Source organism: Seriola dumerili, unplaced genomic scaffold, assembly GCF_002260705.1.
Source record: "Seriola dumerili isolate Sdu_G_001 unplaced genomic scaffold, Sdu_1.0 BDQW01000550.1, whole genome shotgun sequence".
In the NCBI taxonomy this organism is placed as follows: Eukaryota; Metazoa; Chordata; class Actinopteri; order Carangiformes; family Carangidae; genus Seriola; species Seriola dumerili.
This window is the reverse complement of record NW_019174805.1, coordinates 1,269,285-1,297,261: the sequence shown is the minus strand read 5'-3', so window position 1 is coordinate 1,297,261 and position 27,977 is coordinate 1,269,285. Positions and strand designations below refer to the sequence as shown.

At 42.7% G+C, this 27,977-nt stretch overlaps 1 protein-coding gene across 2 annotated transcripts; it reads right to left on the bottom strand.

Annotated features, from left to right (window-relative positions):
• Window positions 1–27,760, bottom strand: ankrd27 (ankyrin repeat domain 27). 2 transcript variants are annotated; one of them, XM_022764512.1, is made up of 28 exons: window positions 27,679–27,760; window positions 19,974–20,096; window positions 17,060–17,170; window positions 15,204–15,512; window positions 14,732–14,791; window positions 13,992–14,045; window positions 13,407–13,472; window positions 12,394–12,470; window positions 11,691–11,812; window positions 10,649–10,727; window positions 9,446–9,578; window positions 9,254–9,346; window positions 9,042–9,163; window positions 8,130–8,212; window positions 7,908–8,023; window positions 6,722–6,814; window positions 6,233–6,430; window positions 5,851–5,910; window positions 5,515–5,631; window positions 5,279–5,323; window positions 5,070–5,186; window positions 4,366–4,560; window positions 2,721–2,840; window positions 2,459–2,632; window positions 2,223–2,316; window positions 2,051–2,129; window positions 1,887–1,950; window positions 1–1,350 (listed from the first exon to the last, which is right to left on the bottom strand). In XM_022764512.1, exons 2-28 carry the CDS (start codon window positions 20,073–20,075, stop codon window positions 757–759), a joined length of 3,477 nt encoding a protein of 1,158 aa, XP_022620233.1. In that variant the 5' UTR covers window positions 20,076–20,096; window positions 27,679–27,760; the 3' UTR covers window positions 1–756. The 2 variants fall into 2 exon arrangements, with proteins under 2 accessions (XP_022620233.1, XP_022620234.1); XM_022764513.1 differs by lacking the exon at window positions 27,679–27,760 and adding an exon at window positions 26,400–26,440.
• Window positions 27,761–27,977: the final 217 nt, after the last annotated feature.

The window sequence follows — 27,977 nt, the reverse complement described above, 5'->3', positions numbered from 1 at the left end:
TTAACCTTTGATCATGTAAATCTAATTAGAACATACAAAGGTTCACTAGGACTCGATGATGAACTGATTAGATTTTGAAATTGGAAGAAATTCCCTTGACGAGTTCCCGAGATATCGCGTTCACATGACCAAAATCATAAGTCTTTGTGACCTTGACCTTTGACCTTTGACCACTAAAATATAATCAGTTCATCCTTGAGTCCAAGTGAATGTTTGTGCCAAGTTTGAAGAAGTTCTGTCACGGCGTTACTAAGATATCGTGTCCACGAGGATGGGACGTCGCTCCGTCCATCCGTATGTCCGTACGGACGGACGATTGCCACGTCTTCATAGACCGCGTCCTCTGAAGGACACGGAACAACGGCGGCGACAACGACAACAACAACAACAACAACACAGCACAGCACAGCACAGCACAGCACCTCGTGAAGGTTTCATGAAGCTGTTTTTGGTCCGAATGAATCTAAAGAAGAGACTGAATCTAGAGAAAAGAAAAGTTAGTGTTGGATCTTTTTCTCTCCAAACCAGGACAAATAAAACCCGTCTGCGCTGAAGAGGTGGAAGAGGAAATATGTTGCTGTGACATGAGCGAACCGACTCTGACGTGCGTCTAATTAAAACAGTGGAGGGTTTTTAGCTCCGTCCAGCAGCTCGATGAATCAGTTGGACTTCAGTGTTTTTCTACAGTCTGAGTCATGTGCTCTTTCTTCCTCTTGAGAAACATTAAGTTTCGTCTTCTTCTTCCTGTTCACTGACTCATGGCGTTTGTGTCGTTGCTCTGCAGGACTCCTCAACGACGTCTCCGTTGCCCCGCCTCCGCTCTGCACTCGTCTCCGGTGTTTGGTCGGTGTCTGTTGGATCACCCCCGCCTGTCTGGACGAGGGGGGGGAGGTCAGCGGGGCGGGTGGGATTGGAGTTTCCGTCCTTGCCGTCCGACTGCGAGGACTCGGCGTCGTCGGCGTGATTCTGCTGGTCACACGGCCCGTTCACAGGCAGGTCAGTCTCGTGCGAAGCAGAGTGGTTGGTGAGGACGTGTGTGGGCGGGGCTTCGAATGAATTATCCGCCTGTGGCGACGCGCTCGACGGCGGGGGGGAGGGTGAGGTCTTGCTGCCGCTGCTGCAGCTGGAGTCGTCGGCGGAGTGAGTTTCGTTGACGTCAGGCTGCGCGTCGTCGCTCGTGTCCGGAGCGTGTCTCGACTGCAGACGCTCCGGAGCGCGTTCTCCGGAGTCCAGGGTGTGACAGCGACCCAGGGGCCGCTCTCTCAGCCGGGGCCCGGACTCCAGGCTCCCCGAGGGGCTGCTGACCTCCACCGTCTCCCCTCGCCTCAGCCGCCTCCTGTCTGGATTCACCTGCAGAGAAAAAGCTGGATCAGGACGTAGAGCTCAGACTGCTGTTTCAACCTGTGAGGTAACATCAACTCCTCCTTTAGGCGTTTTCCTTACTTTGGTTGCTAAGGTACTTCTTCACGTTTTATTGTAAATATTTTTATCTTATTGTTAATTTATAATTAAGATATCTGACCTGAACTACTTGTTTCATCTTTATTTACATTTCTATTTTTCCTGCTGTGTTTATTGATATGTCTTAGTCTTGGTCTTGGTCTTAGTCTTAGTCTTGGTCTTAGTCTTGGCCTTGGTCTTGGTCTTGGTCTTAGTCTTGGCCTTGGCCTTGGTCGGGCTCAGCTGCGCTCTGAGTTTAAACACATTAAAATGGCGAGATAACAAGTGTGAAAATACTAATGTCAGATTCTATGTGAGTCACTCGATGAAAGTCATTAGGCTTCATCGTCAGCTGTTGAGACAGCATAAGAAAGCACAAAAAGCATAACATGGTTAAAAACACGATGTCATCAGAGACTCCAGCAGCGTGAACGGTCACAGGTTACCTGGTTGAGGGTCGGTGAACACCTGGGGGAGGGACCTGAGGAACCTTTCTTCATCTGCTGAATCCTGAATTAAAGCACATTAAAAAAAAAGGAAAAATGAAACAAGCTTCCAGCCATTCAACACGGACACACCTCCTCCATGTCTTTGTTCTGGTGACGTCTACCTGCTGATGGACTGAGCCAGTTTCTGCTTCCTGCCGTTGGAGTGATCCTGCAGCCGCAGGCGCTGCACGAACGAATGAGCTGCAGGTGACATCGTGATTAATGGCCGACACAACACTGGAGTGATTTCTGACATTATTTGACCTCAGACGAAAACAAAAGTTCTAACATTACCCAGAGCTCCTTTGGGCACAGAGAGGAGTTTGATCGGCTCGGCGTCGGGGGAAAGTCCGGACGCTTTCTGCAGAGCTCTCAGGATCTCAGTGTTCTGCAGGAGGAAACAGAGATTAGTCTGATGCTGGTATTATTGATGATCCTGTTTCCAACCAAACCAGAAAATATATAAGTATAAAATTATATTTACATCTAATTTATATAAATGCCCCCCCCCCCACTCCCCCCAGGACCACCTTGCCGCCCAGCTCGTAGGCGCAGTCCAGCGGCGTCCTCTGCCTCTTGTTCCTGAGGCCCGGCGAGGCTCCGCCCCTCAGCAGCAGCTCCACCAGCGCCTGGTGTCCCCCCCGCACCGCCTCGTGGAGCGCCGTGTTCCCCTGAAGGTTCGCAATGTTCACCAGCGCGTTGCTCTGCACGGACGGAGGTCATGTTTGAAACCGCACCTCCTTCTCTGTGACACTTACAGAAGTGTGTGTGTGTGTGTGTGTGTGTGTTTACCTGTAGCAGGGTGTTGACCGTCTCCAGGTTTCCACAGAGACAGGCGTGTATCAGAGGTGTGTTGCCATAGTGATCCTTCTTATTCAGTTTGGCGTTGCACTCCAGCAGAAACCTCACCACCTACACACAGCAGGGAGAAAACACACTGTTTCCCACTAAAGACACAAAACAAAGATTTAAATCTTCAATTGAAAGTGTTTGTAAGTATTTAAGTAAATGAGGCGGTAACATGTTGACGGGTTAGTGTTGTCCCTGATCAAACGCAGCCGTTGTCATTCACCGGAAATGACGACCGCAACACCTGCCGGTTGTTCTGCTAACTTAACGTCAAAAATCAACGTTTTATTTTCCTGCATGTGTCCCGTGTATCATGTCCGACGTGTAAGTTAGTCCGCCATCGTCACAGACAACGCCTCCTTTGAAAATACATTGGCGCTCCCCTCCCCTTCCGCTACGCAGCCAAGATGGCGACCGTTGAGGTTGAGAAGCGTTGATCGTTCCGTTATGTTCCTTCTTTTGCGCCGTATTTTGTATTTCTAATGTGACTAATTAAAAAAAAATTAAAAAGCAAAAAATATAAGTGTGCATCGTTTCACACTCCATCTTTGGACCGTTGCACCATCCGGGCGCTTCAGGGTGCACTGCATGTCGCACTTGTCAATGTGAACGCACTGATGTTCTCAAAATTGCACGAGTTGTGTTGTTGTGTGGAAGTTTCGCTCAATGAACAAACGTCTTTGAAACATTTTTCAAACTGAACTTTACGCTGCAGTTTAAACAAACGTCTCGACTGAACTAGCGACAAAAAGTCAAACGGCTACTTCCTTGCACTTCAAAACAAAAGCACTTCCTGTCACCACTGTAATACTAAATTGTTACCATTAGCAGGTTGGTCATTTTTTACATTGACTCATTCAAACAGAGAAACATGAACCACATTAATTAATCACTTTGAACCAAACAACTCACAAGAAATTGAGACCCAGTGAAGAGTATCACCGCACTTAATATTTTCCCTGCACTGCCGACTTTTGGCCACACGGTGGTGCCAGTGAGCCAGGCTTCCTTACAGCAGACAGACCTGAGTGTTGTGGCAGAACCACTTCTACACATCAAGCCACAGTAAAAAGTTGTATTTTATCACAATGGTGTAACACAGCACTGTGACCTCCACCAGGAAACCTGCTGACTCTGCCTCCATCACGGTTCGTTTCCATAACGATTTAATGATACTGTAACAGCATCAGCTGATTTTAGCAAGGTGAGGAGAAATCAGAGAGACAGTCAGGTAAAAGATTTCTTGGATGGACTCAAAAGTAAAACAACGTGAGGATAAACACTGTGAGACAAGATATATTTATCTACTGGCAGCTTTCCCCGTAACACCTGTGGCTGTAGGAGGCCAGTGTGGGCAGTGCAGCAAACCAGGGAGCAGAACTTCTTTGTAGACATTTTTACTTTTGCATCCATGTGATAAAGTAACCTTCATTTGCAACGGACTAAATTTGCTGGATAATCTAAAAACACACTTTCCTTTTTAGTTATTTTTAGTTCTTCAATTAGATCAAATCCAACAAACTATTCAACAAAAGCGGTTTCCAAAATGACTCTCTAATCCCAATCTCTGCTCCTGTTTTGCTCCTACCTGGACGTGGCTGTTCTGGCTCGCTAGGTGAAGCGGCGTGGCGCTTTGGTTGGTGCGGGAGTTGACATTGGCTCCGTGGCGGATCAGCAGGGCGGCCAGCCCTGAGTGGCCATGCAGGGCGGCGACGTGGAGCGGCGTGAAGCCGTCGACGTTACAGCTGTTGACGCCGAGAGCTCCGGCCTGGAGAACAGACAACTGGAAGACACAAAGAGGACAGAGGATCAGATGGAGATGTAAACACTTCTTACAGCTACATTACAGTGTTTTATTAACCCTTTATTAAAGGTCCCATCGAGTGTAAAGGTCTGTGTCCATGTGTAGTGTGATTATAGATCAGGTCTAGGTTCTATATTAATACTGTGAAAGTATCAAAGCCTCAGTCCACAGAGAAATGCACACAGCCTGTATTCAGAAACTGAGCCTTAAAACCAGCCGTCAGGACTTCTGGAACTTTGTGATGTCACAACAAAGCAGTCACCAAGCCCCGCCCACCTGGACCCACCATCCAAACCTTGCAGGATTTGGTTTCTCTGAGTGTTTTTACCTGAAATCTGCTATATTTTTATTGGATCACTCAGAAAACAGTCAGCCAATCAGAAGAGAGGCTCAGAGCCTCCTCTCTTCTGATTGGCTGACTGACCTGTTGTTACTAGAGCTGCAGAGAGAAGCCTGAGAGAGGAGATGTAAAACTACATTGGTCAGACCTTCTGGGTGGGAGCGCAGTTCGGACACTGGCACAGCGGGTGGCAGAGCAGAGCCTCAGACCGAATCTCTCCTTCATCTTCCTCTTCCTCATCCATCCACTCCAACAGGTAACGCACCTGAAACACACACACACAGGTGAAAACAGTTCTTACAGCGCAGGATGTTCAGATGGAAACGTGCCGTGACTCTGTGCTGTTTAACCTCTCACCATCTCCACATCACCGTCTGCCACGGCGCGCAGCAGCTTCTCCACCTGTCAATCACACAAACACACACAGCGTCGGTCGCCATGGAAACAGAAGCAGCGTGCCGCCCGTAGAGCTTCTTCTTCTTCTGTAGTATAAAGAACTGCCTCTGCTTTATTACTGAAGAAGAAGAATGGAAGAGGCCTCTCAGGGACGTCAATATAACATGTGACTCTCTCTGTGTGCCGCTCTCGGTTACCTCTCTGTGTCGGACCCGTTCTCCCTCTGGTTTGGCCTCGGAGCCCAGAGAGGAGCTGCTGGAGATGGAGGAGCGACGGCTGCTGCAGTCTGAGGCCAGAGGGGAGCGACTGGGAGACTGGGAATGCAAAACCTGGTTATTTTCCATATTGAGAATAAAGATCTGAACTAAAGTCAGTTGGGTTCACACAAGGTGCAGAAAGCAAATGGAGTAAAAAAAACGGTTGGAAATTTATCAACTGAAATGTTTATCTGGAGCCTGTTGGTCACATTAATATCTGTTTGGATTCTGTGACCTTTGACCCTTCGAGTTCACAGGCTGGAGACTCAGACTCACATCAACTCTGCTGCCGCTGCGCTGACGGCTGCTCTGAGACGACTGCAACAACATGAGGATCTACAGGAGAATACACACACACACACACACACACACACACACACACACACACACACACAGAAGAGAAACATGTGTCAGCATCTGTACTGATTAGTTTGGCTGATCTGAGGTCAGGCTCGGAGCACACAGACTGAAGTTGACTCTGCAGGACGGATCCTGTGTAAGAGGATCAGTGGGCTCTGTTCCCACGACCCGGCCGCTCTAACACCTTCTGTTCCTGGAAACAACAGCAGCTGATCAGATTAGCTGAGCTACAGGACTCTGAGACATGAGCACAGCGTCAGACCAGCTGGAGCGAGCTGGGTGTTGATTTCTTACTGACCTTGGAGTTGAGCGCACACTGCAGCGGCGACTCTTTGCTCTTGTTGGGGATGTCGGTGACGGCTCCGTTCTCCAGCAGCACCTGGATGATTCCCTCGTAGCCCCATCGAGCCGCCATGTGCAGCGCCGTGTCGCCTTTGTCGTTCTGCAGGTCCAGACGGCACGTTTGGACGTCGTAGTACACCAAGGCCTTCACACACTGACGCACAACACACACACACACACACACACACACCGTCATCACCAGGAATCATCTGAGGAGTGACTCTGATTAATTGATTACTTGCTTCGTCTATAAAAGCAAAGAATGAGAGACCACCACAAGTTACAAAACCAGTTACAAAATGAAAAACAATTAAAAATCCAAATCTAAGGATGTGAAAAACAGAAAAGCAGGAAATTGTCACATTTCAGAAGCTGCAAACAGCAAATATTTGGTCATTTAAATAATCAATGTGTTCAGAAAATTGAGAGTCAGAGTCTGACTTACGTCCTCGTGCCCGTACATGCAGGCGAGGTGCAGCGGCGTGTTGCCGTTGTTGTCCTGAGCGTCTGTGTTGGCCTTGTAGTGCAGCAGCAGCAGCTGGTGGACAGGAAGCACATCATCAGTAATCTTAATTCACCTGAATGTAACTTTATTCATCTTTATTCACACACTGATGCAGCAGAAGCAAGAGATATAGTTTTATTACACACAACTTGGCGCCTACATTACCCACAATGCAACCTATGATAAATGGGGTGTGTGACATCACACTGCTTCACACTTCAGGCTTCGTGCTACTGTTTTCACACGTGTAGTAATACTCACCAACACGTGTAAATACTGTGATTTGGGACTTTTATTATTATTATTATTATTATATTGATTTATACACTCTCACTGTAAAATATATCACCCTATATATTTCTGTATCAATCACTTTAACTGCTGATGTCACTTTAGCTCCTGTGCTACATACAGTATCTGTTATAATGTCACTTTTTATATCATTTTTTATCAATTATTTACCAACATTTATTACTGTATAATCTACTTTATTTATTATTATAAACTGCACTTATGATATGATAATTAATAATAATAATAACTTTATCATATCACTCCACTGTGTTACTTTTATCAGTGATAAGAGGAACTGCACTACGCTGGGAGTCAAGTTACTGCACATTAAACACACTTATGTATGGAAGAAATACTGTATACAACTTTATAATTAATAAATATATAAATAATAAATCAAATTTGATTTATGTTTTTGGTTTTCCAGCTTCTCATTTTTAGATTTTGTTATTGCTGTGCTTGTTCTGTCCTTCTGTATCTACTGTGGCCTGTTTTATTATCTTTTCTTATCTTATTTATTCCCGTGTCACACTGCTCTGTAGCGGCACCGCCATTTTTATTCCCCTGTTTAATCTTACTCTTATTTTATTCCATTTATTGTGTTTAAATCTTGTAATTTTTCATTGTCTCATTTCTTTTATATCTCGTCTTATTTTATGTCTCAGCTTCCCCTTTATAAGTCTCATTTTTACATTGTTGTGTCATATAGAAAAACATGTTGTTATAACCTCTGCTTTGTCTTGTGACTCTTTTCTTTCATGTAGACACACACACAGGCAAACACTGTGCTGTAGGAGTGTGTGTGAGAGTGTGTGCGAGTGTGTGTGTTCACCGTGACTCCCTGGTATCCTCGTTGGCAGGCCAGGTGCAGCGGTGTGAGGGCGTGGTAGTCCGTGGCGTTGACCGGCGCTCCTTTACACACCAGCAGGTCTATCAGCTGGGCCTGACCTGTCACACACACACACACACACAAAGTAGTTCATCAGTTTCACAGGTGAATTAGGGCTCATATTGTTCTCATTCTTTATCCCTCTGCACGGCAGCAGCCGCTCACCACAGATAGCAGCGACGTGCAGTGGAGTGTAACCTCGATCGTCTCTGGAGAACGGCGTGACGATGGACGGGTCGTTCAGCCGCCTGCAGCAGAAACAGCAGAACATAACGTCCCGACAGACCGTTTAGAAAAAGCACTGAAACTGACAGGTAGTCTCATTTTACATCAATGTTTTTATCTTCATTTTCGTGCGACTTTGTGCTACATTTCTTATATGAAAGGTGCTATACATATTAAGTTTATTATAATTATAATTATAATTGTTTCTGACGACAGCATCAGATAGAAACTGTGTCAAACGCTCTTTAAATTCATAACCATGCTGGAAAGTCACACACTGTTCACACTTTTGTCAATGTGATGTCAAGTATTTATCTAAATGCAAATCACGTCCCCTGCGGATGATTCTTCACAGTTTACAGCCACGAGAAATATGTAGAAACACACACACACACACAAACACACACACACACACATATATCTATATATATCCATATATATATACAGTATGTGGCATTACACAGTTACACAGTTAAAGGAAGCAAGTGTTTTGAGTGTCTGGGTTGAAGTGGGAAGTGAAATCAGCACTGAGTTTTTGTTTCCTGATTCTGATGTAACAAAAATGGAGAAAAGGGGGAAATGAATCTTGAGTAGAAATACGAGTAGAAAAGAAAACAGAAGCAGGTGCTCGCCCTGGTGTCTGCTGAGCTCCAGGTTCAGTTTTAAACCACTGTAGTGAAGGCACATCTGCCTGGTTTAGGGTTAAGCCTGGGGTTTAAATTTAGGTTCAGGTTTAGGTTTAAGTTTAAAGTTTAGGTTTAGTTTTAAGTTAAAGTTTTGGTTTCAGTTCAGTTTTAGGTTTAAGTTTAAGTTTAGGCTTAAGTTTAGTCTTAGGTGTGTGTAGATGCTGACCCGGACAGCTGGAGGTCACAGAGGTCACAGGAGCAGAGGGGGTGACACATCCTGACGTCCTCATCCATCTCTCCTTCGCTCAGCAGCCGTTCAACCTCGGCCTCGCTTCCATTCGCTATGTGCTACATCACACGCAGACACAAGAAATTACTACGATATCCAATTATAAACTAATAACTCTGTGGTGGGCCTTCACGTTCCCTGCAGCTCACCTCAAACAGACAGTTGATGGGCGTGGCGGCGCTCTGAGACAACGACCTCATCCTCTCTTTGAACAGCGCCTTGTCGTTCAGCTCACCTGAGCCCTGAGGAGAAACGACAAACCATCGGTTAGTTTTAAATACTGCTGCGATACAACACTGTGTGTGTGTGTGTGTGTGTGTGTGTGTGTGTGTGTTTCTCACAGAGTGTGTGTCCTGCAGCTTCCCCAGGTTGATGTACTCCACTGCGGCCTCGAAGGTGCTCAGACAGTAGCTGAGTTCATCTTTACTGGAGTGGCTGAAGCAGAAGTTCCTGATGTAGCTCAGATTGGCCATCCTGAACACAAACAAAAAGATTTAGTGACACTGATGGATGTTTAACAATATTTAACAGGATGTTTAATGGTAAACGTCATGTGGATGAAACCAAGAACCATGAGATTTTGTCTTTTTATGTTTTACCTTTAGTAGCATCATTTCTCTACAGCTGTACAAACTGAGACTGAAACTAAAGAAGAAGAGTAAAGAAAATTAAAGCTCCATATTTTCTTCTTCTGTGTTTTATTGTAAGTGTTGATCCATAAGAAGATATATTTGTGGTTTTAAGAACCAAAAACCATCTCAGTGTAGTTTTACATCTCCTCTCTCAGGCTTCTCTCTGCAGCTCTAGTAACAACAGGTCAGTGAGCCAATCAGAAGAGAGGAGGCTCTGAGCCTCTCTTCTGATTGGCTGACTGTTTTCTGAGTGATCCAATAAAAATATAGCAGATTTCAGGTAAAAACACTCAGAGAAACCAAATCCTGCAAGGTTCGGATGGTGGGTCCAGGTGGGCGGGGCTTGGTGACTGCTTTGTTGTGACATCACAAAGTTCCAGAAGTCCTGACGGCTGGTTTTAAGGCTCAGTTTCTGAATACAGGCTGTGTGCATTTCTCTGTGGACTGAGGCTTTGATACTTTCACAGTATTAATATAGAAGCTAGACCTGATCTATAATCACACTACACATGGACACAGACCTTTACACTGGATGCAGCTTTGATTTAACAAAAGTGACCCGAATCCTGAGAAAAACATCTTTTTTTAATTGGAGCCTGCTGTTTGATATAAAGATTATTTGTTTGGAAAATGTTCAGCCTGATAAATGTTGATTATTTTGTGTGTTTCTGTTCTTTGGGTTCATTTTAGTCAAACTGTTGACGCACAAACATGTGGTGCGATTAACTGACAGGAAAAACTCTTTGATAGAGTCTCGTCTCCATGACAGCCGAGTAAACGGCAACAGACTCTCGCTTTCATATTTTATATTTCAGTTTCCCCGCCACATGACAAGACTGATGACTGACTCCACAACAACCTCTCAACAAGCCACAAGGTCAAAGGTCACAGTGGCTCGCCCTCACAGCTCACCAGTTGGGGATTTCCGTCTTCACCAGCAGGTAGAGGATGACGGAGAGCAGGTCGTCCGCGCTCACGGCCTCGATGCTGACTGCAGAGGAAGACGCACAACACAAGAACAACGCGGTCATTTTGCTGCGTCACCCTGAGGCTGTCGGCCTGACAGCGTCTCCCTCTGTGCAAACCAAATGACTCAATTGGCCACTTCACAAACATTAATTAGGAGCGGATCGTACCACTCTGCAGACTGACAGCGGGGGTTGTTGTGGTTCCAATAAGCTCGGATTTCCAAAGCAAACTGGACAAACACATTGGAGGCTGACAGAGCGGGTTTTGTTCTGGGAGCTGATCTGATTACAGACAATGAGAGGACGCTCGGAGATCATGCGGAGTTCAGTCCGCCCGGCCAGAAAAAGGTGACCGACTTACACACTGACGGTCCAAAACATTAGTCTTTGATGAGGTACATCCGAGGAAGAATCATTATTCATAAACAGAAGTTTTTGAAATGGAAACAGAGACAGAAAAGTCTCACTTTCAGGCTCAGGACATAAAAAGGACTAAATTTAAAGATGATAAAGATTCAAAAATGTCCATTTTTTTCCCTGATGGTTTCAGGTTGTTCTGAGGAAGTTTATCTCAGCTGATGTCAGTTGAACTCAGAGCTGCACAATCTGTAATACATTAACTGTGATTCCATGTTTGTTTTCCACAATGAATTAAACTTCATCAGATACTGATGTTTTTGTTTAGAGTTCATGGTCTGATGCTTCAAATCAGCTGCTCCCCAGGCAAAGTCTCTCTAGTTTAGTTTTTGTTCTGATCTCCTGTTTTCTAGAACCGGGAATTGTTAAATGTTGATACAATATTTGAGTTTTGGTAACGACTATGCCTACGGTCAAATCCTGATTTGCATAACCACGACGTCGTCTGAGAAAATCACCAAACAGATTACTTTAAAGACAAAGACCTCATGAAGATTATTCTCGTCCTAAAGATGGAGATTAGAAAACTGAAGAACTCAAACACACACGTATAGAAACACAGTGCGTACCGGTGCGTCTGGGGGTCTGCGTGGCCGTCACGGTGACTCTGCGCAGGCAGAGCAGTTTGAGGAGCGGGGAGGTTTTCTGGTTGAGCTGACTCAGCTCTCTCTTTGCCCGGGACAAGTTTATACTGGAGGAAGAACAAGAGCAGCACAGGTCAAAGCTGGGTGAGAGATAACAGCTTCAAACACAAGTCAGCACCTACAACATGTCTATTTAAAGATGTTGCAGGGGGTTTCAGAAAGCCACATGTGGGTTGTTTAAGACCTTGATGTTTTATCTGACAGAAAATTTAAACAAACACAGTCGTCTTCAGCTTCTGTAGAAGGTTTCAGGATGACAAACTGCTCATCTGTTTTACACCTTTAAGATCCTTTATCAGCTGTTTCTGGATGTTTTAATATATACACACTGAACTATTTTCCAAATAAACAACAGTTCTCAGGTCGGTTTCCTTCCTTCCATCCAGGCAGCTGTTGGTTTAGTTCTTTTTCGAGGAAAATCAACTTGCGGAGACTCGACTTTGTCTTTATCTTTTCGTCAGTGTCTCGTGAAATCTCACACAGGTCAATCTGAAACCTGAGATTAGAGAGAAACCTGCACAAATAACATGTTTGCTTGTCGTTCGTCCTCTATTCGTCTTCTCCAAACGGCTGACACATGGTTGATATCCAAAATCTGAGATCTGAAAAGACTCCAGGCGTGACTGACCTGAACTCAGGTTTCACTCCGAGGTCTTTCTGCTGCAGCTCCTGCAGACTCCTGGTGGTTTTGTTGAAGGCAGCGTCCTGTTGACAAGCAGCAGAAGAGACATGAGAGCAGCTCGTCACACCGAGTCTGAACCTTTGATCGATTTCATTCACAGCGACAGAAGCAGCGACTCCACGAAGGCGCCGCGCTCTGATCTCCTTTAACTCTCAGATTCGTCATTGTCTGAGATGTTTCATGCATTTCTGGATTTATTTTATGCTTCAGTGCTTTGATATTCTGTGATTTATGTCTGCATGTAACTTGCTGCATTCATTCACTAATGGTCTGCGTTTCCTCTTCACTGATGGTGGAGCGGCCATTTGTCTTCAAACTAAGTCCAACATAAAACTCAGAAGGCCACTGATGATCATCGACAACACGGGCAAAGGAATACACTGTCTGAACAAAGCCACTGCATTTTTCAAACTGTATTTAAACCAAAGAACTGTTTCCTGCTTTGGTAAAAAACCGTAGGCCCACCCAGGTGCATGCTGGTCCTACTCACCTAAAGAACCTAATGTGCCCATGGCCCCAACAAAATACTAGTTAACCCAAACTAACTATGCTAAATAAGCAAATAATTTATGACAAACAAATTAAGAAAAGTAATACAAACTCAAAACAGATGAATAAATAATAGAAAAACCAACAAACAAACTAGTAAACAGCTCCTACAGATGGAGTTCTCCCTGTACGAGGGCTCTGTAAAGACACCCTCACCCTTTGATCTTGACACCAAAACCTGACATTAACAGTTTAATTAAGATTCACTTCACTGAAACACTTGTCGCTGAATGTTTTAAAATGCTTTCAAACCCCTTTGTCATCCGCACTTCTGCCAGTTTTCCACAGGACGTAGAGTAAGTGCAATAAATCCAACAAAACACCCAACAATTACAACAATTCAAAGTCTGTTCTTTCGTTAGTAGATCACGTGTTTTCATCACTGACTGTCAGCGAGAGCTCAGACTCACCTGGCTGGCTTCAAGCGTTCCCACAAAGTTAAAGATTAAATCATGGATACCATGATGAACATACATCTGAGGAGAAGAAGGAGAAGAAGGAGGAGAACAAGAAGAAGAAGAAGAACGACAAAGATCGTTTTAGTTTCCGTCACAGTTCTAAGAAAGCGAAGCCACAGTGGTGTCAGACACAGTCCAGCAGAAACATCAAACATTTAAACTAACTAACTAACTAACTAACTAACTAACTAACTAACTAACTAACTAACTAACTAACTAACTAACATTTGATTTGGTGACGTTGAGTTTTGGTCACAGTGACAACAACTGAATTACTCTTTCAAAGCAGGAAAGGAGGTTTTAGTTTTCCTGAGGTATTGTGATGCTTATGTGAATCATGCTGTGGTAGTGAAAGGGTTAAACACTGCACTAACAGTGTATAAGTTTTTTGGGATCACTCAGGTTGTCATTCAGATATGGAGGCTGCTAACCTACAGATGTATACTCATTTAAAATAATAATTAATAAAAAAAGCTAAGACTTTTATTTTGAAAGCGTGTGCACATGGAAACATTAATGTGATCTGAGTGAACTGACCTCCACCGCCTGTTTGAGTAGAGTCATCTGAAGCTCCTGCTTGGCCAGGAGTTTCTGCAGAAAGAACAAACAGCCTCCGTCAGAGCAGTGAAGGCGGAGAAATGACATTAGTCACCACAGGATGTGATGCAACTCCTCGCATCACTGCGATTAGGCAGAAAATCGACCAGAGAAGAAGAAGGTGGGGCTCGGTGAAGACGGCAATGTCGCAGATAATCTCGTTAAGACTCGTGTCCCAGTTCAGGAGGCGGATCGTTCAGGAGGCGCCAGCCACCGCCAGTTACAAGCTAACAATCAACACAAATGCTAACTACGCTAACCGTTCTGATCCGTCTGCTAGTCTCTGGTTCTGGTCTCAACAGACTCCTCCTCTGAGTCTGGGTCTGACTGAGTCTCTTTGATGTTTCCTCCTCTGACCATCTTGATGCGCTCTGCTCTTTCACCTGTCCACCTGGAGCCAGCAGGTGGTGGTGGGCGGGGCTCAAGGCCTGATCAAGGTTTATCAATCAGGAAGTAAGTGCAGTTTGTTTTGTTTTTTTCACTTTTAGTAGCAGGGGATTTTTACAAAGTTTATAACATGTCTGTAGAGGATCTTTAAAGCAAGGGTTAGGGATCCTGCACCTGAACTTGGGACACAAATCTGCTTCTCAAATTCCCGACCCAACCCCTCCCACTGTGTCTCCATCACCCTCCACTGCACCAGACTAACAGCTGATCCGACAGGACGGTCGGCTACTCACCAGGCGAGAGTCTCTCAGCAGACACTGAAGACACTTAGTGTAGAGACCGTTCACCGAGTCCTGAGCGGAGGGAGGAGAGAGAGCTGTCAGAGCTGGAGTGTCTATCTATTCATCGGAAAAATTAAACCTTTATATGGTTTAGTTCATTTTAATAAAACACAAGAAAGTCTGTGTAAAACAAGTTAGACTCAATATAAAAGTTAAATGTCTGTATGATTTGCTTTATTGTTTTTGTGAAGCTTTTTATAACCTCTGCTGACTAAAAGTACCGAATCAATAAAAAACAGAACATGAACAACATGAAGAGAGAGGAGGACGCTGCAGGAAGTTGAGTGATTCAAAAGAAATGGAAAGAGAAAAGATGAAGTGGTAAAGGAAAGACGAAAGATGACAGGAGGACAGAAAAAGAAAAAGAGGATGTTGGCAGAAGGAATGAAGAAAGAGGAGAAGAAGACTTCAGAGTTCATCCTACGATGTGGTGTCGCAGTCCCTTCCTCTCCTGCTCCTTGAAGGCCTGACAGAAGCCGTGGACGAACTTGTCCAGTTTCTGGGCGTGGCTGCCCAGGAACTCCCTGACGTCCTCCACGCTCTTCAGGCAGTAAGGGGGCGGCGGGTTGTTCTCGGCGGGGCTGGGTTCCACCTCGACGGGCCGGGAGATGCACAGGATGCTGTAGCTCTGCTCCTGGTCGTTGTAGAAGGTTTCCTCGAACAGGATCGGGACCGACGCCGGAGCCGGGAAGCCGGATCCCAGCAGGACCTGCCTGTCCTGGATCCTGACCTCCTGAAACACAACAAGTCCGAGAGGTGCAGCAAAGAGTTTTTATACTGTTATATTAACAGCTAAATGAAGGTGAGGTTGGGAAATGTTTATGTGATCATTATTTCTGTGTCCAGGAACTAAACCTATTCACAGATTCTGGACTTTAAACTGAAGGAGACGGAGCAGGTGTTGTTTTACTGCACTTCTTTGTTATCTCTAATCCTATTTTTCCATTTTATTTCTATCATATTTCTTGATTTTACTTCTCAAAAACAAATTCCCTGAACACACAGGGAACATGGTCTGATTTGGAGGACTTTGATTCAGACGTTTGAGGAACCAGTGTCTTGATTTTAAGTTATAACCTGTAACTTCTCCACATTAAAATGTCTAAAAACATCTAGACCTGTGTTCTATGTTTTGTTGTGTTGTGTTCTTACATTTCCCCAAATGTTTCCATCAATTCTCAAACTTAGAGAAATCTGTGATTTTAATCATGGTAATGTTTGATTGGTCGCCTGTCAGTGACATCACATCCTCTATGATCATGTGTCAGTTGTGTTTGTCTGACAGAAGCTCAACATCGACCTTTATCCAGTTTTAAGTCACATTTTTTAAGATTGACTTTTTACACCTCGGTGGTTTTAAATTTTACATTTGAACCAGATGAAGGATTTTAGTCGTCGGGCGTCTGGATCTGAAGTTATCAGAGAAACTTCGAGGAAATGTTCGACAGCTCAGCTCAGAGACGTCCTGTGTCCGCTGAACTGTGTCAGCGAATCTCTGATTTTTAAAGTGAGACTGATTTATTCAGTGTTTCTGCTGGTTTTAATCCCCTGGTGTGTTTGCTGTGGAGAGGAGGAAACCTCTGAGGATAATTCAGCTGCTGGTAAAAACCTCCTGAACCACCGACACCGAAGGAATCCAAACCAGGAGAAGCCGACGGCGACAACTCCCATGATCCCACGCTGCTTCACTACCTCACCAAATGCCATCTTTTATTACTGTTTTAATTGAGAGACAGCTAGAGGCAGACGTTGCATCCTGTGGGTTTAAAATTAGATTTTTGGAAAAGCCAATTGGAGTCTCCTTAAATCTTGATTTTGTCGCAGCCAATAGGAAACTCCTGTTTTTAATTTAGGCTTTAAAACTGCCAAGACTCAAAAATAAACTTTATTTATTTATGGTACTTTTTAAAAACACTCTTGTGTGATGATAGAAATAAAAAGGACACACAGACAGGTAAAACTAAATGAAAACAACACAAATATAAGTGTCTCTTTGGCGCCGGCTGTTTTGATCTCATACTGCTGCTGTGTGTTGGCTCAGTGACATTAATCAATAATGTCATTAGTTCCATCTGTGCTTCTTCTGCTGTGACAAGTCAAAATGTGAAACAGGGCTTTGTTCGTAATCCGGACTTTGGGAGCGGCTGATACAGTTTTGATAGACGGCATCATGTGTTTCAGAGCGTATCATAACATCTCAGTCAACACGGTTAATTCCTGCATATTATTTTTTTGGGGCTCGGTGCTTTCAAGCGACTCTGATGGAGACGGGAGACAAACCTTTCCGTCCGCAGTCTGGTATCCGTCCTCCACCGGCTGCAGGACATAGCTGTCGAACTGAGAGTCTGTGAAGCTGCTGACGCTCAAACTTCCACAGCAGGGAACGAGGACCTGCAGGTTTTTGGTAACACGGGACAAAAATAATGTTACCGAGTTGTTTTTAAATCATCCATCAACTTGCGGTGAACTTGATTTCAAAGATAATCAAAAAACTAAATCCAATCTCTCAAATTTTTTCCTGATTTGTTTCCTCATAATTCACTTTTCTGAGCTGCTGAGACGTGAAAGAAGAGCGAATTCTCCCTGTGACCAGAAACTCTGATTGTGAACATCAGGTCAATGAGATATACAAAGACATTGAGTATCATCTAGAACATTGCGTTACTAATTAGGGCTGCACAATTAATTGAAATATAATCGAAATCACAGTTTGGCCAAGTGCAATATCCAAACTGAAGGAGTTGCAATTTTTCTTATAAAAAGGTAGAAATGTTGTGATGCGACAGAGACGCTCTGGTCTATAAATCATATTTTCCAGACGTAAAGGAACATGTTTGTCTGGTACAAGACCCAAAACACAAATCACATCATCATCATTTTTGTGACTCATATCACAATATTTTTTTTTTCCAGCTAGCCTCTGCCCAGTCGGACTGTCTCGTCACTTTCCGATACCGAGTCAGTGTAGCGTCCAGTCCAAAGAAGCAGCTGATCAGAGGATGTATTGCCAAGACTGGTAAGTAAAAACCTGTCAATGCTAACACTGGCTACGTAGCATTAGCGAAACTTACAAATAAATCCTTTAAGGTTTGAAATTTAACATTTCTGCTCACACCATCCAGTCTTTCCCCGACACTCTGACGACTAGAAGACAATCATTCTTACGTTCACGTGACAAATCAACAACACTTTAATTACTGGGTCAGGAGAATTTAAAGGATCTAAAAACAAACATGGTCACGAGCCAGAAAAATTGTGAAATCCTGATGTGTGGTCGAGTGTGTGGTGAACTGTGTTGTATAACTGATCTTCCAGGTCAGCCGTCTGCTGTGAAATGGGTTTTACGAGCTGTAATCTAGTTACAGATGAATCCTCCTGCGTGCTGATATTTTTACGACGTTCAGATCATCTGAGTTTCCAGAGGAGTCCTGGTGAGTCAGAGCTGCTGCTGCTGCCGGCCTGCACTCAAGACATCCGACTCTTATCTGCGTCTTGACAAGCCACAGCAAGTTTTACAAACCGATTTTCCAGTTGTTATTTGATATTTATCAATTTTCAACGCGGTTGCATTTTCTGTCTCTTTCTTTTTTTTTTTTTTAAAGTTGAATGTGACTGAGAAAACTCATTTATCAATCATGTTATCAAACCCAGCCTCACACCTTAAATATAACCTGAGAGATGCAGTGAACGCACAGAGCTCGCTGGGCTGAGAGGAGGAGGTGTCTGAGGGAGTGAGTGCTAAAACCACAACAAAAAAACCCCTCTGGTGAAATGACACCTCGATGTGCTGTTAAGACAGGAAGAGGTCTGACACATAAAACATTTAGAGTTATTTCAAAATGAGACTGAGGAAGTTTCTTTTGTCTCCTGATCTAAAACATTTGAACACTGGAAATGATGCTGATCCAGGCTGAAGGGTGAAAACCGACTGTGGGAAATCTGTCAAAGACACTGGCAGAGGAGGAAGTGGCCGGTGAAAGCTGGTGTTAAAGGAAACTGTGGTCTGCTCGCACCTGCCACATTACTGGTTCTATTGTACTGTTGTGTTTTCTCTCTGCATTCAGTCTCTGTTGCTCCACAGTCTGGTTTTCTTCCAGTTGGTGCTTCTCATTTCAGCAATGAAGCTTTTGCTTTTCGTCTTGTTCCCTTCTCTGGTTTGTCAAGACCTGAACTGCTGCTGAGATCTGATCTCACCAGGAAATATTTTCTGCCTTTTCCCGGCATCTCCTGTCCATACTTCAGTACTTGTTAAACAGAAACGCAGCAGTGCTCAAACTACGATTGAAACACTGAACCGCCATGAGCAAGACGACCTGCCCATCAGTTTGTCAGCAGTTCCTGACTCCTGAGAAATCAAGTTTCACAAGTGAAGTCTGGGTCTTCAACATCTGGAGCCTTGACGAACGAGAGGTTAAACTGAAAAATACACGGATGTTTTTTAGGCTTGACATCACGCTGGGTGACAGGCAGGCATGGAAACAGACTTGGTGAAAAGATGATGAGACGTCACTCGTCACTAAAGTTTTTTGCTATAACTAGATAGCTTACGTTAGCATTAGCAGCTGTGTTTACTTACCAGTCTAGAATAAAAGTTGCCAATTCAATGTTATCTGTTGTTTTGCTTCTATTTGTCACTTCTTTTCTTCTACTGACGTTAGCATGCTAACCAGCTAGCACCGTTCAATACGGGTCACCTTAGCGCCCAGGCGGCCCTCAAGAAGTAGCTGCTCAGAGGCCGTATTATCATTTTTTGTTTTGTAAATGCCACAGTAGCCGAAGTTCTTGCCAAGACTGGTAAGTAAACAGCTGCTAATGCTAACGTTAGCTATGTCGCAATAGCAAAACTTTCAAGTAGCTCTTTTAACACATGAAACAAACAGAAATGTCAGATTTCAATCATGTTTTCCATCGTTTGACCTTTGACTGGAGCTCTTTTAATCACCTCATCTTCTTCTGTGGTGGTTTTAATGGCACCAACTGGAGAATCAGCTCCACCAGTTGTTTATCTCAACGAACCAACTCCTAATGTTTGCATGACGGTAGTGGATGGAAATTCTTTTTGTCAGTTTTCCCTGTTAAAATTTGCACTACATTCGGACATTCCTACTATAACGTTTTCAGCCAACTTGCCTTCAGCAGAGCGATGGTGGTAAAATCAAACAAACTAAAAAGGAGACAACGCGGCGTGACTCACGATGCCGTGGAGCTCTGCCACTCGGCTGCAGAGGTCCGGTCTCTGCTTCTCCAGCGCCAAGTAGAAAGTATTCTTCAGGATGTTCTCATCATATACAGCCATAAGGAGCTGGAAGTCTGGATCCTGGAGGAGGAGGAGAGGATCATGATTAAACAGGTCCTGACACTTGGTATCAGATTGGATACAGTGTTCTGTTTGTATTTGTATTGTATTTGTACACTGAAAATACTTATTAAATAGACCTCGATCAAAAAAGTTCTAAATTACTCGACCACCTCTAAAGACGTTCTACGGAACAAAGAAAGATTCTCCTTCGCACATTTCGGTGAAACTTTTGAAGCCAAAGTACGAACAGGAAATTCTCCTGATAAAACAAAACCAAAGATTTGCATTTTAAAATGTTGCTACAGAGGCATTATCGAGAAAAATTTTAAAATGTTGCTTGCTTTGGGATCAGACCTGGCTGCTGGGTAAAGTTTAGCGAATTTTTGTTCTTGGGAAAAAAAGTTTGAGTCATAAGAAAGAAAGAGACCTTTTTGCCTTAAGCTATAAATACCTATTACATAGATGGTAATGGATAAATGATGACAGTGACTAGCATGTGGAAATCCTGGACATTTGTCAAGAACTGAGTTATAGCTGATCACTGATGTTTGAGAAGAGAAAAACAAAGCTCCAGAAGCGATCTTGTGATTCGAACATGTCTCTAAATTTATCTCTGAAAGAAAAAAAACAGAATATTCTTAATTAACCGCTCTGTTGGAATCGGCAGACGAGACGGAGGCCACCAGAACAAAAAGTCCCTTTCAGGCTGATTTGAATAATTGTTTTGACAAATTTTATTTTTTCCGGGATTTTCTGATTCTTTCAAAGCTGCAGCTCCCGTCACGGCCGACTCTCCTGCAGACAAACAGACCCTCCTGTCGTGAGGGGAAAGGTCCAGCTAAGGACTGCATGTAACCCTGTGGAGTCGCCGTCTTCTCACCAAATAATCATGTTGATGAAAATGATTTGTGTGAATCCTTGAGGTCTAACAAACACGTTGAATCCGTTTCCTTCCTCATAAAACATCTGCACAGATATTTGGAACCTGTGTTGTTCACAATCCATGTTTGATCGCTTGCAGCCTGCGCTTTATCAATCAGTCGAATAGTGTGAAACCATTGGTGAAACCAAACGTGTCAACACTGTCGTCTGCAGACAATATTTCAATCCCAATTTGCTCTTCATGAGGTCAAAACTTTACCCTAAAGTTTTCATTAACAGACCGTCTGGCCTCCAGAACAGTCGGAAACAATTTGCCAGCTAACTGACTGGTCAATCAACAGAGAATTAAATTAATTAGCAGCTATTTTGAGGATAGATTAATCATTCGAGTCTTCTCCAGGCTGCTGATGTGAAGATGTCATTTGTGCCATTTCAGACATTTCATAGACCAAACAATTAATCCTGAAAATACCGTGCAGGTTAATCAATATGGAAATAACTGTTAGCTGTGGTTGGAAAGAACCTCAGGATGTAAATCATAGTGCGATTTCTCTTGTGAGTCAAGAAATGAAACGTGTGATCTGTCAGATGTCTCTGGCCTCAGGCCGAGCTGCAAAAACTCACACAGAGAGAAAATGAAAAAGCAAATGCTGGATGAAATCACACACACACACACACACACACACAGACACACACACACACACACACACACACACACACACTTATTGTGTTTTACTTTAAAAAGTACCCACAGAAAAAGCTAATATCAGTTTAAGTGTGCGCTTTATTTTGAATATTTTCTCCACTTATATCTTGCTGTCAAACANCACACACACACACACACACACACACACAGAGTAATTCATTATGCACTTCCCAGTCACTTAGATAAATACACTAATGCAATCCAGTACAGTACTGGTGGAGTTGTACAGAACTGTATTACAGTAAATACATAAATGACATATCTATCTATCTTTCTGTGTTTCTAATACCCCCCCCCCTCATGTTTGTAAATGGGGAGACTAAACATTAGACACTGAATATGATCATTATTGTCTTTATGAATGAGCTGTTGTAGCAGATTAACCAGATTTTTACAGGTGTGTTTGATAGAGTGAGCAGTGAGTGATGTTGTTAAAGTGATAGTTCAGGTTATTGTGTTTTACTTTAAAAAGTACCCACAGAAAAAGCTAATATCAGTTTAAGTGTGCACTTTATTTTGAATATTTTCTCCACTTATATCTTGCTGTCAAACAGCCCTTTCCTTTGGAACTACATTTTGTCAACCGTTTAACTACTGTATTCCTACGCAAAAGCATTTTTTAAATGTGCTAAAACAGATTTTTTGCGGATGAGCCCGTCCACAGCAGCTCATCGCTCTGAGAGCTGATCTGAACCTACTGCAGGTAATACACTGACTGAAGATAACACCCTTCCAGACAAGATTTATTTTCACTATATTTCCATCCATAAATAACACAATGACAGAACGTATGAATATTTTGGTCGTGGGTTTCAAACACTTTCTGTAATAAAACATCTAAAAGCTAAAATCTTAAAGTTTGTGTCAGTTTAGGGACCTTGACATGAACTTAAAGAATCACTGGGCTTAACGACAGAAATACCTCTTTGTATAAAATACCTGTGCTTCTATGTAACGCATGCTGCAAACTCAAAAGGAATAAATATAAAAATAGAAACAAAACATGAATGTTATACATTACATCATCTGCTATCTGCAATAATCTAGAGGCTGCTCAGATCTGATTTCATAGATAATGATATAAAACCTTCACAATCTGATTTACAGAGAGTTCACAGTCACGCCAGCAGCTGAGTCTGTAATCGATCATTCGTTTCACTCCTAATAATCTTCAACATCTTAGCGTGTTAGCATGCTAACACTTGCTAAGTAGCCCTAAGAGTTTTGCAGGTTTTGTTTTTTTAGCTAAAGTACCAGATAAATAATGTCGACCTCATGGTGGCGCTACAGGGGAAATTTAACAAAATATATTAAATACTCTGATGCACCAAATTTATTTAACAAAATACCTAATTCATCCATCAGGGAGCAGTTAAGCAAATCAGTCGGTAAACAAAACTACAAAATAAAAGTCCTACATAAACATGTATATCTATCAGTAACATAAAAATAATTCCTTTTGCATTTACAGCTTCTGGAATAGACGTAAGTTTCGTACATTTGTTTTGGGGCTTCGTTGATCTAAAACATATCTGTCCTGCCATTCTCCCAGTGATCAAACAGCTTTAACAGCCACTGAACTTTCTCCTGTCGATCGATCAGTTCAACCGTCTGCTCCTCACCAGAGAAATCATAAACCGCACTGACTGTCTGCAACACTCAGCTCACCTCATCCCTCCGCTCAGAGGTCAGCTTCATCCTCCCTCAGCTGCAGCGCAGACAAACTGGGAACCAGTTTAGCAGAGCAGAGACAGACTCCCCACCCACCCGAGCGGTCCCATGTCAGGCGGCTCAGCTGGGATGAAACTGAGGAATGAGTCACGTGACCCTCGAGGTCCTCGTGACCTCTCGGGCTCGAAGCTACCGGCGTAATCAATGGCGCAGAGGAATGTCCATCCCCTCAGGCCCGACACACACGTTACACTACACACTCAGATCTCAGTTATTCAGCTGATGTCTGAGCCTCAGGGTTTATAATGTGTGTGAACGGCAGGAGAATTACTGCAGCAGCAACAGAAAACAACCAGCAGTAATGAGATTAAAGTTCAACCGAGCTGAAACCATTCAGACGCTGTTGATTTTTAAATTACCAATCAAAACTTCCAGAGCAACACTACACTTCTCTTTAGTGCTGAGGCGATTCATCAGCCCGCAACATCAAACATTTCCTGGTTCCAGCAGCTCAAACGTGAGGATTTACAGCCTTTCTCTGTTTTATATTATTGCAAATTTCACAAAATTTGCTTGGAGTCGAAGAAATGTGACGTTTACACATGTGACACAAAAAATGACAAAATATTGTCACCAGGTTGTCACCGAGCTGAACTGTGACTTTCGGCCAATATTCAATATTATAAGAAATAGATTGCATTTTGCACAGTCTGCCTCGCTGCGGAGTCCGACTCTTGTTTCTCTGTTTTTGAACCTCAGCATGTGACAAATAAAACTGAGCATCGCTTATACCTGAAACATAAAGGTAAGATAATCCTTCATTCGTCCCACAGTGGGGAAAAACTTGCAAATAATTTCAGTTTTGTAGTGATCCCCGTTCCCCTTTACACCACACAACCACTGGGGGTGCTGTTTTATTAGCATAACAAAACATAATCATATAATTACAGTATATATTTAAAAAAAAAAAAACACACACAACTGAAACATAAAATACAACAATATAAATATATTAAATTGAGTTGAAGGAGAGAAAACGGAGAAACGAAGTGTGATACTGCACTGACGTTCAGCTGAGCAGAAACCTGCATGAAGACCCCGAGGCGGCCGTCACACTGACACAGTTAAGTGAAAACTGTCACGCTGAAATGCTCCAGATAAACAAACTGACAGTCATGATGCACAAACTCCAAATTCAATCAGCTTAACTTGTTATAATCCTGAGGTCAAAGCTGTGTTTGTGTGTGTGGAGAAAGGTAGACCTTCTGTGCTTTACCTGAGGGAAGATGATAAATATGAGAAAACCTCCCTTAAATCACTTAAGAGCAAATGTTCTCGCACGAGACTCGTTAATTAACAATGACAATAATTATCAGTCACAGCCCAGTTGACTTCACGGCAGCAAATCAGTGCAACAAAGGAGGCTGTTCACACTGTACACATACTGTACATAACCACATACTGTATGTATATGAGATAAGATAAGATGAACCTTTATTGATCCCTATAGAGGAAATTCTAATTTGACACAGCAGCAGAAGGGGAAAATAATATATTAGTATATAAGTAATAAGAAATAAAATAAGAGCAGAAACAGAATCTAAAATAAAAAGGACAAAATATAAAATACTATAGACAATAAGAATATATTATGCAATGTAGGCGATTCTGTACATGTGCAACATAAAAATAAATAATTAAGTGGTTGTGCAGTTTGTGCCAATTCTATTGTAACATACAATATATGTACATAGCAGTCTTTATTGCGATTAACGGATATACTATATATATATATGGATGGATATAAAGTAACTTACACAACCTAATTAATATGAATGTCACCTGTTTCCTTCTGGTTGTCTCATATACAGATATCGCATGTTGTGTCTATTGTTGTATATAACAGCCTCATGTTGATGTTTATTTCTCTCTGCTCGGCTCTGTTGTCCTTTGTTTTCGCTGTATGTCCTTGAGCCTCTCCCCGGACACTGTGTCCGGTGATGTGTGCTGTGTGTGGATACACTGAGAGCCGCTGTAAACCGGAGTCAATTTCCTTGGATGAACAAACTAACTTAAGTCAATAAAGCTGAATCTGATAACACCCTATGAATAAAAGGTTTTTTATTCCTGCATAACAAATACTTCTATTTTTTTTTTATCTTCTCTTCAAACCTCACTTTCCCGTCGCCACTTGTATGATGAAGGATAATGTCAGTGAAAAGAGTTACGCCGCCAAACTGACTCCAAACCACAAATGTGATTAAATGGGCGACAGTGAGGACCCAAAGATCCACTACTAAGTTATTTATCCTTTATATGGCCTATTATACTCCTGCTGTTAACTTATTACAGAAACAAATGTCCAGCCTTTCACATCAAAGCAAAGCAGTGTCAGACTGAAAACATGTGTTTATCCCAGGTCACTGCTTCAGTCTGTGAAAAGTATAACAAATGGCCATTTTTATTCCTCCACGCAGGCGACAGTCAGAGCAGCAGCCATATTGTTTTTTTGAGTTGTCTGCCCTGTCTGTCCCAGTCTCATGGACACGATATCTCAGAAACACCTTGAGGGAATTTCTTCAAATTTGGTAAAAACGTTCACCTGGACTCAAGGACGAACTGATTAGATTTCGGTGGTCAAAGGTCACAGTGACCTCACAAAATTTCAGATAAATGTTTGATATTTTATACGACTCTGGATAAACAGGGATGTAACCTGAACCTAGTCTGATGGAGGTCATATAAGGCAAGACAAAAAACTGAGATTAAAGCTGTGACATGTTTCAGTCTATTGATTATTATTATACTATAGTCCTATAACCACAGATCAATTAAGTAAGAAAGATGTATTAGAAAATAACTGAGAGACAGACAGACAAACACTTCTTTCAAATACTAAAGAGGACAGATGGCAGGGGAGATCAGATGGACTGGGTGAAGTGAAAGAAGACACCACTCCTGCCTCCTGGTTTCAACGGATCAATAAAAATCTTTCAGAAGCTGAACGCTAAAACCACCGCTAAGAGGATCCACAGCTCGATAGTGACCATCACATCACATACCTCTCCTCAGGGCCGCACACATGACGCAGCCTCAGCGTACAGACCACGACCACCTTTGACCTATAAATAACTTCACCTTATCAGGCTCTGATCTCTGAATCAGACAGTCAGGTGTGAAGGCCTTTAACACAAAGCACAATGCAGGACTTCAATCAGAAAACTAAAGTCAACTGACCTTTAACACAAAACAAGGATGTGTCAATGAGCCACAGCTAAGGGCGAGGTTTCCTGGGAGCATTTTCAAAATAAAATCTTTATCGATAAACAATCTGGAACATACTCTGGTGCAATAACTTACCACTGTAACTAAAATAGATTTAAAAAATAAACTTTAGTTATAATAAAACAGACCATCCAAAGTGCAGCATATAATAATGCCATTAAGATTTAAGGTTGAATCTTCTGCTTTATTTATATTTGGCTCAAAGGCAGCTGCTTCCTTTTGTGTGTAGAAACATCAAACCAAACTCTGTTTTAAAATGTGACACTTAAATGTTTGTTTGCTTATTAAAACTGCTGCTAAGCACAATAAATATAAATTGTCGATTGATACAATATTTTGGGTGTAAAGATGCATTCGGGGTGTAAATTGTCCTTCTCCTTTACTTTTAATCTAATAAAATCTCGGTTGTTTTGAAACTTTTCTATCCCTCCACCTACGGTGTCAGTAAATAGAAGTGGAGGCGAAACAATAATCTATGCTCATTGTTTCTTTAATTTAAAAAAATACCTTAAGGTTTTGAAGGTTTAGAAGTCTTTAACAGTGTTTTCAAGTGCACAACTATAGAAGGCAGCGTTGACTTTAAAGTTTCTCAACATTAAATTTAACTTGTCATTTTTATGAATGGAGTCTGGCGTCGCGTTTTCGTTACCTCGGGGCTTGGTTTAAGGATTAGCTGTAATCGATTATAGCAACAACAACAAAAAAGCTCTTAAATGCGATTTCCGTTGCGTACATTACAGGTGGCAAGATATAATTTTTGGTTTGTATACAACTAAACTGATTGCTTACCAACATTAGCCGTTTGTGAATTAAAGTATGAGATATTTTGGGGCTTTAACGTGACTAAGCCTCAGAACCGAGGAATGGAAGTTTTAAAAAATTAGCCCGCTAGCTACAAACAACAAGAATATAAACCGTAGATTAGCGGTTAGCATTAGCTCTGCGGGCAACAGCGATCTGTATTAGGATAAATAATGTTAGCTTATTTACATGCTAGCATCTCGTAGCGTGACAATCGGCCAACAGGAGCGGTAATTAGTGAGGTAAATGCTTTACCTGTTATCCGTGGGTCCGTCAGATCATCCAGGCGTTAGCATGGCAGTGTAAACACCTACAGCCGCTTGTCATGAGCTGTTTACTGGGAGTCAGCAGGCTAAAACAGCTGCAGCCAGTACCTTAGCCTTTGGCCGCCGGGTTGCCAGATTTTATAGAGGAAACACGTAAAATAAGCCGTTAAAAAGTGGAGCGCATGTTGAATCAAATCCTGCACATTTGCCAGTCCTCACTAATCGATAAAGGAAACAGTTAGTGATCCGAACACGTAGTAACACGTTGGGCCCTAGTTACTGGGTAAC

Coding starts and splice junctions, on each gene's coding strand:
- ankrd27 (XM_022764512.1), bottom strand. CDS start 20,075: ATGGCTGTATATGATGAGAACATCCTGAAGAATACTTTCTACTTGGCG. Junction 14,046..14,731: donor TGCTGAGAGACTCTCGCCTG/GTGAGTAGCCGA, acceptor TTCTTTCTGCAG/AAACTCCTGGCCAAGCAGGA. Junction 2,317..2,458: donor CCTACGAGCTGGGCGGCAAG/GTGGTCCTGGGG, acceptor TTCCTCCTGCAG/AACACTGAGATCCTGAGAGC.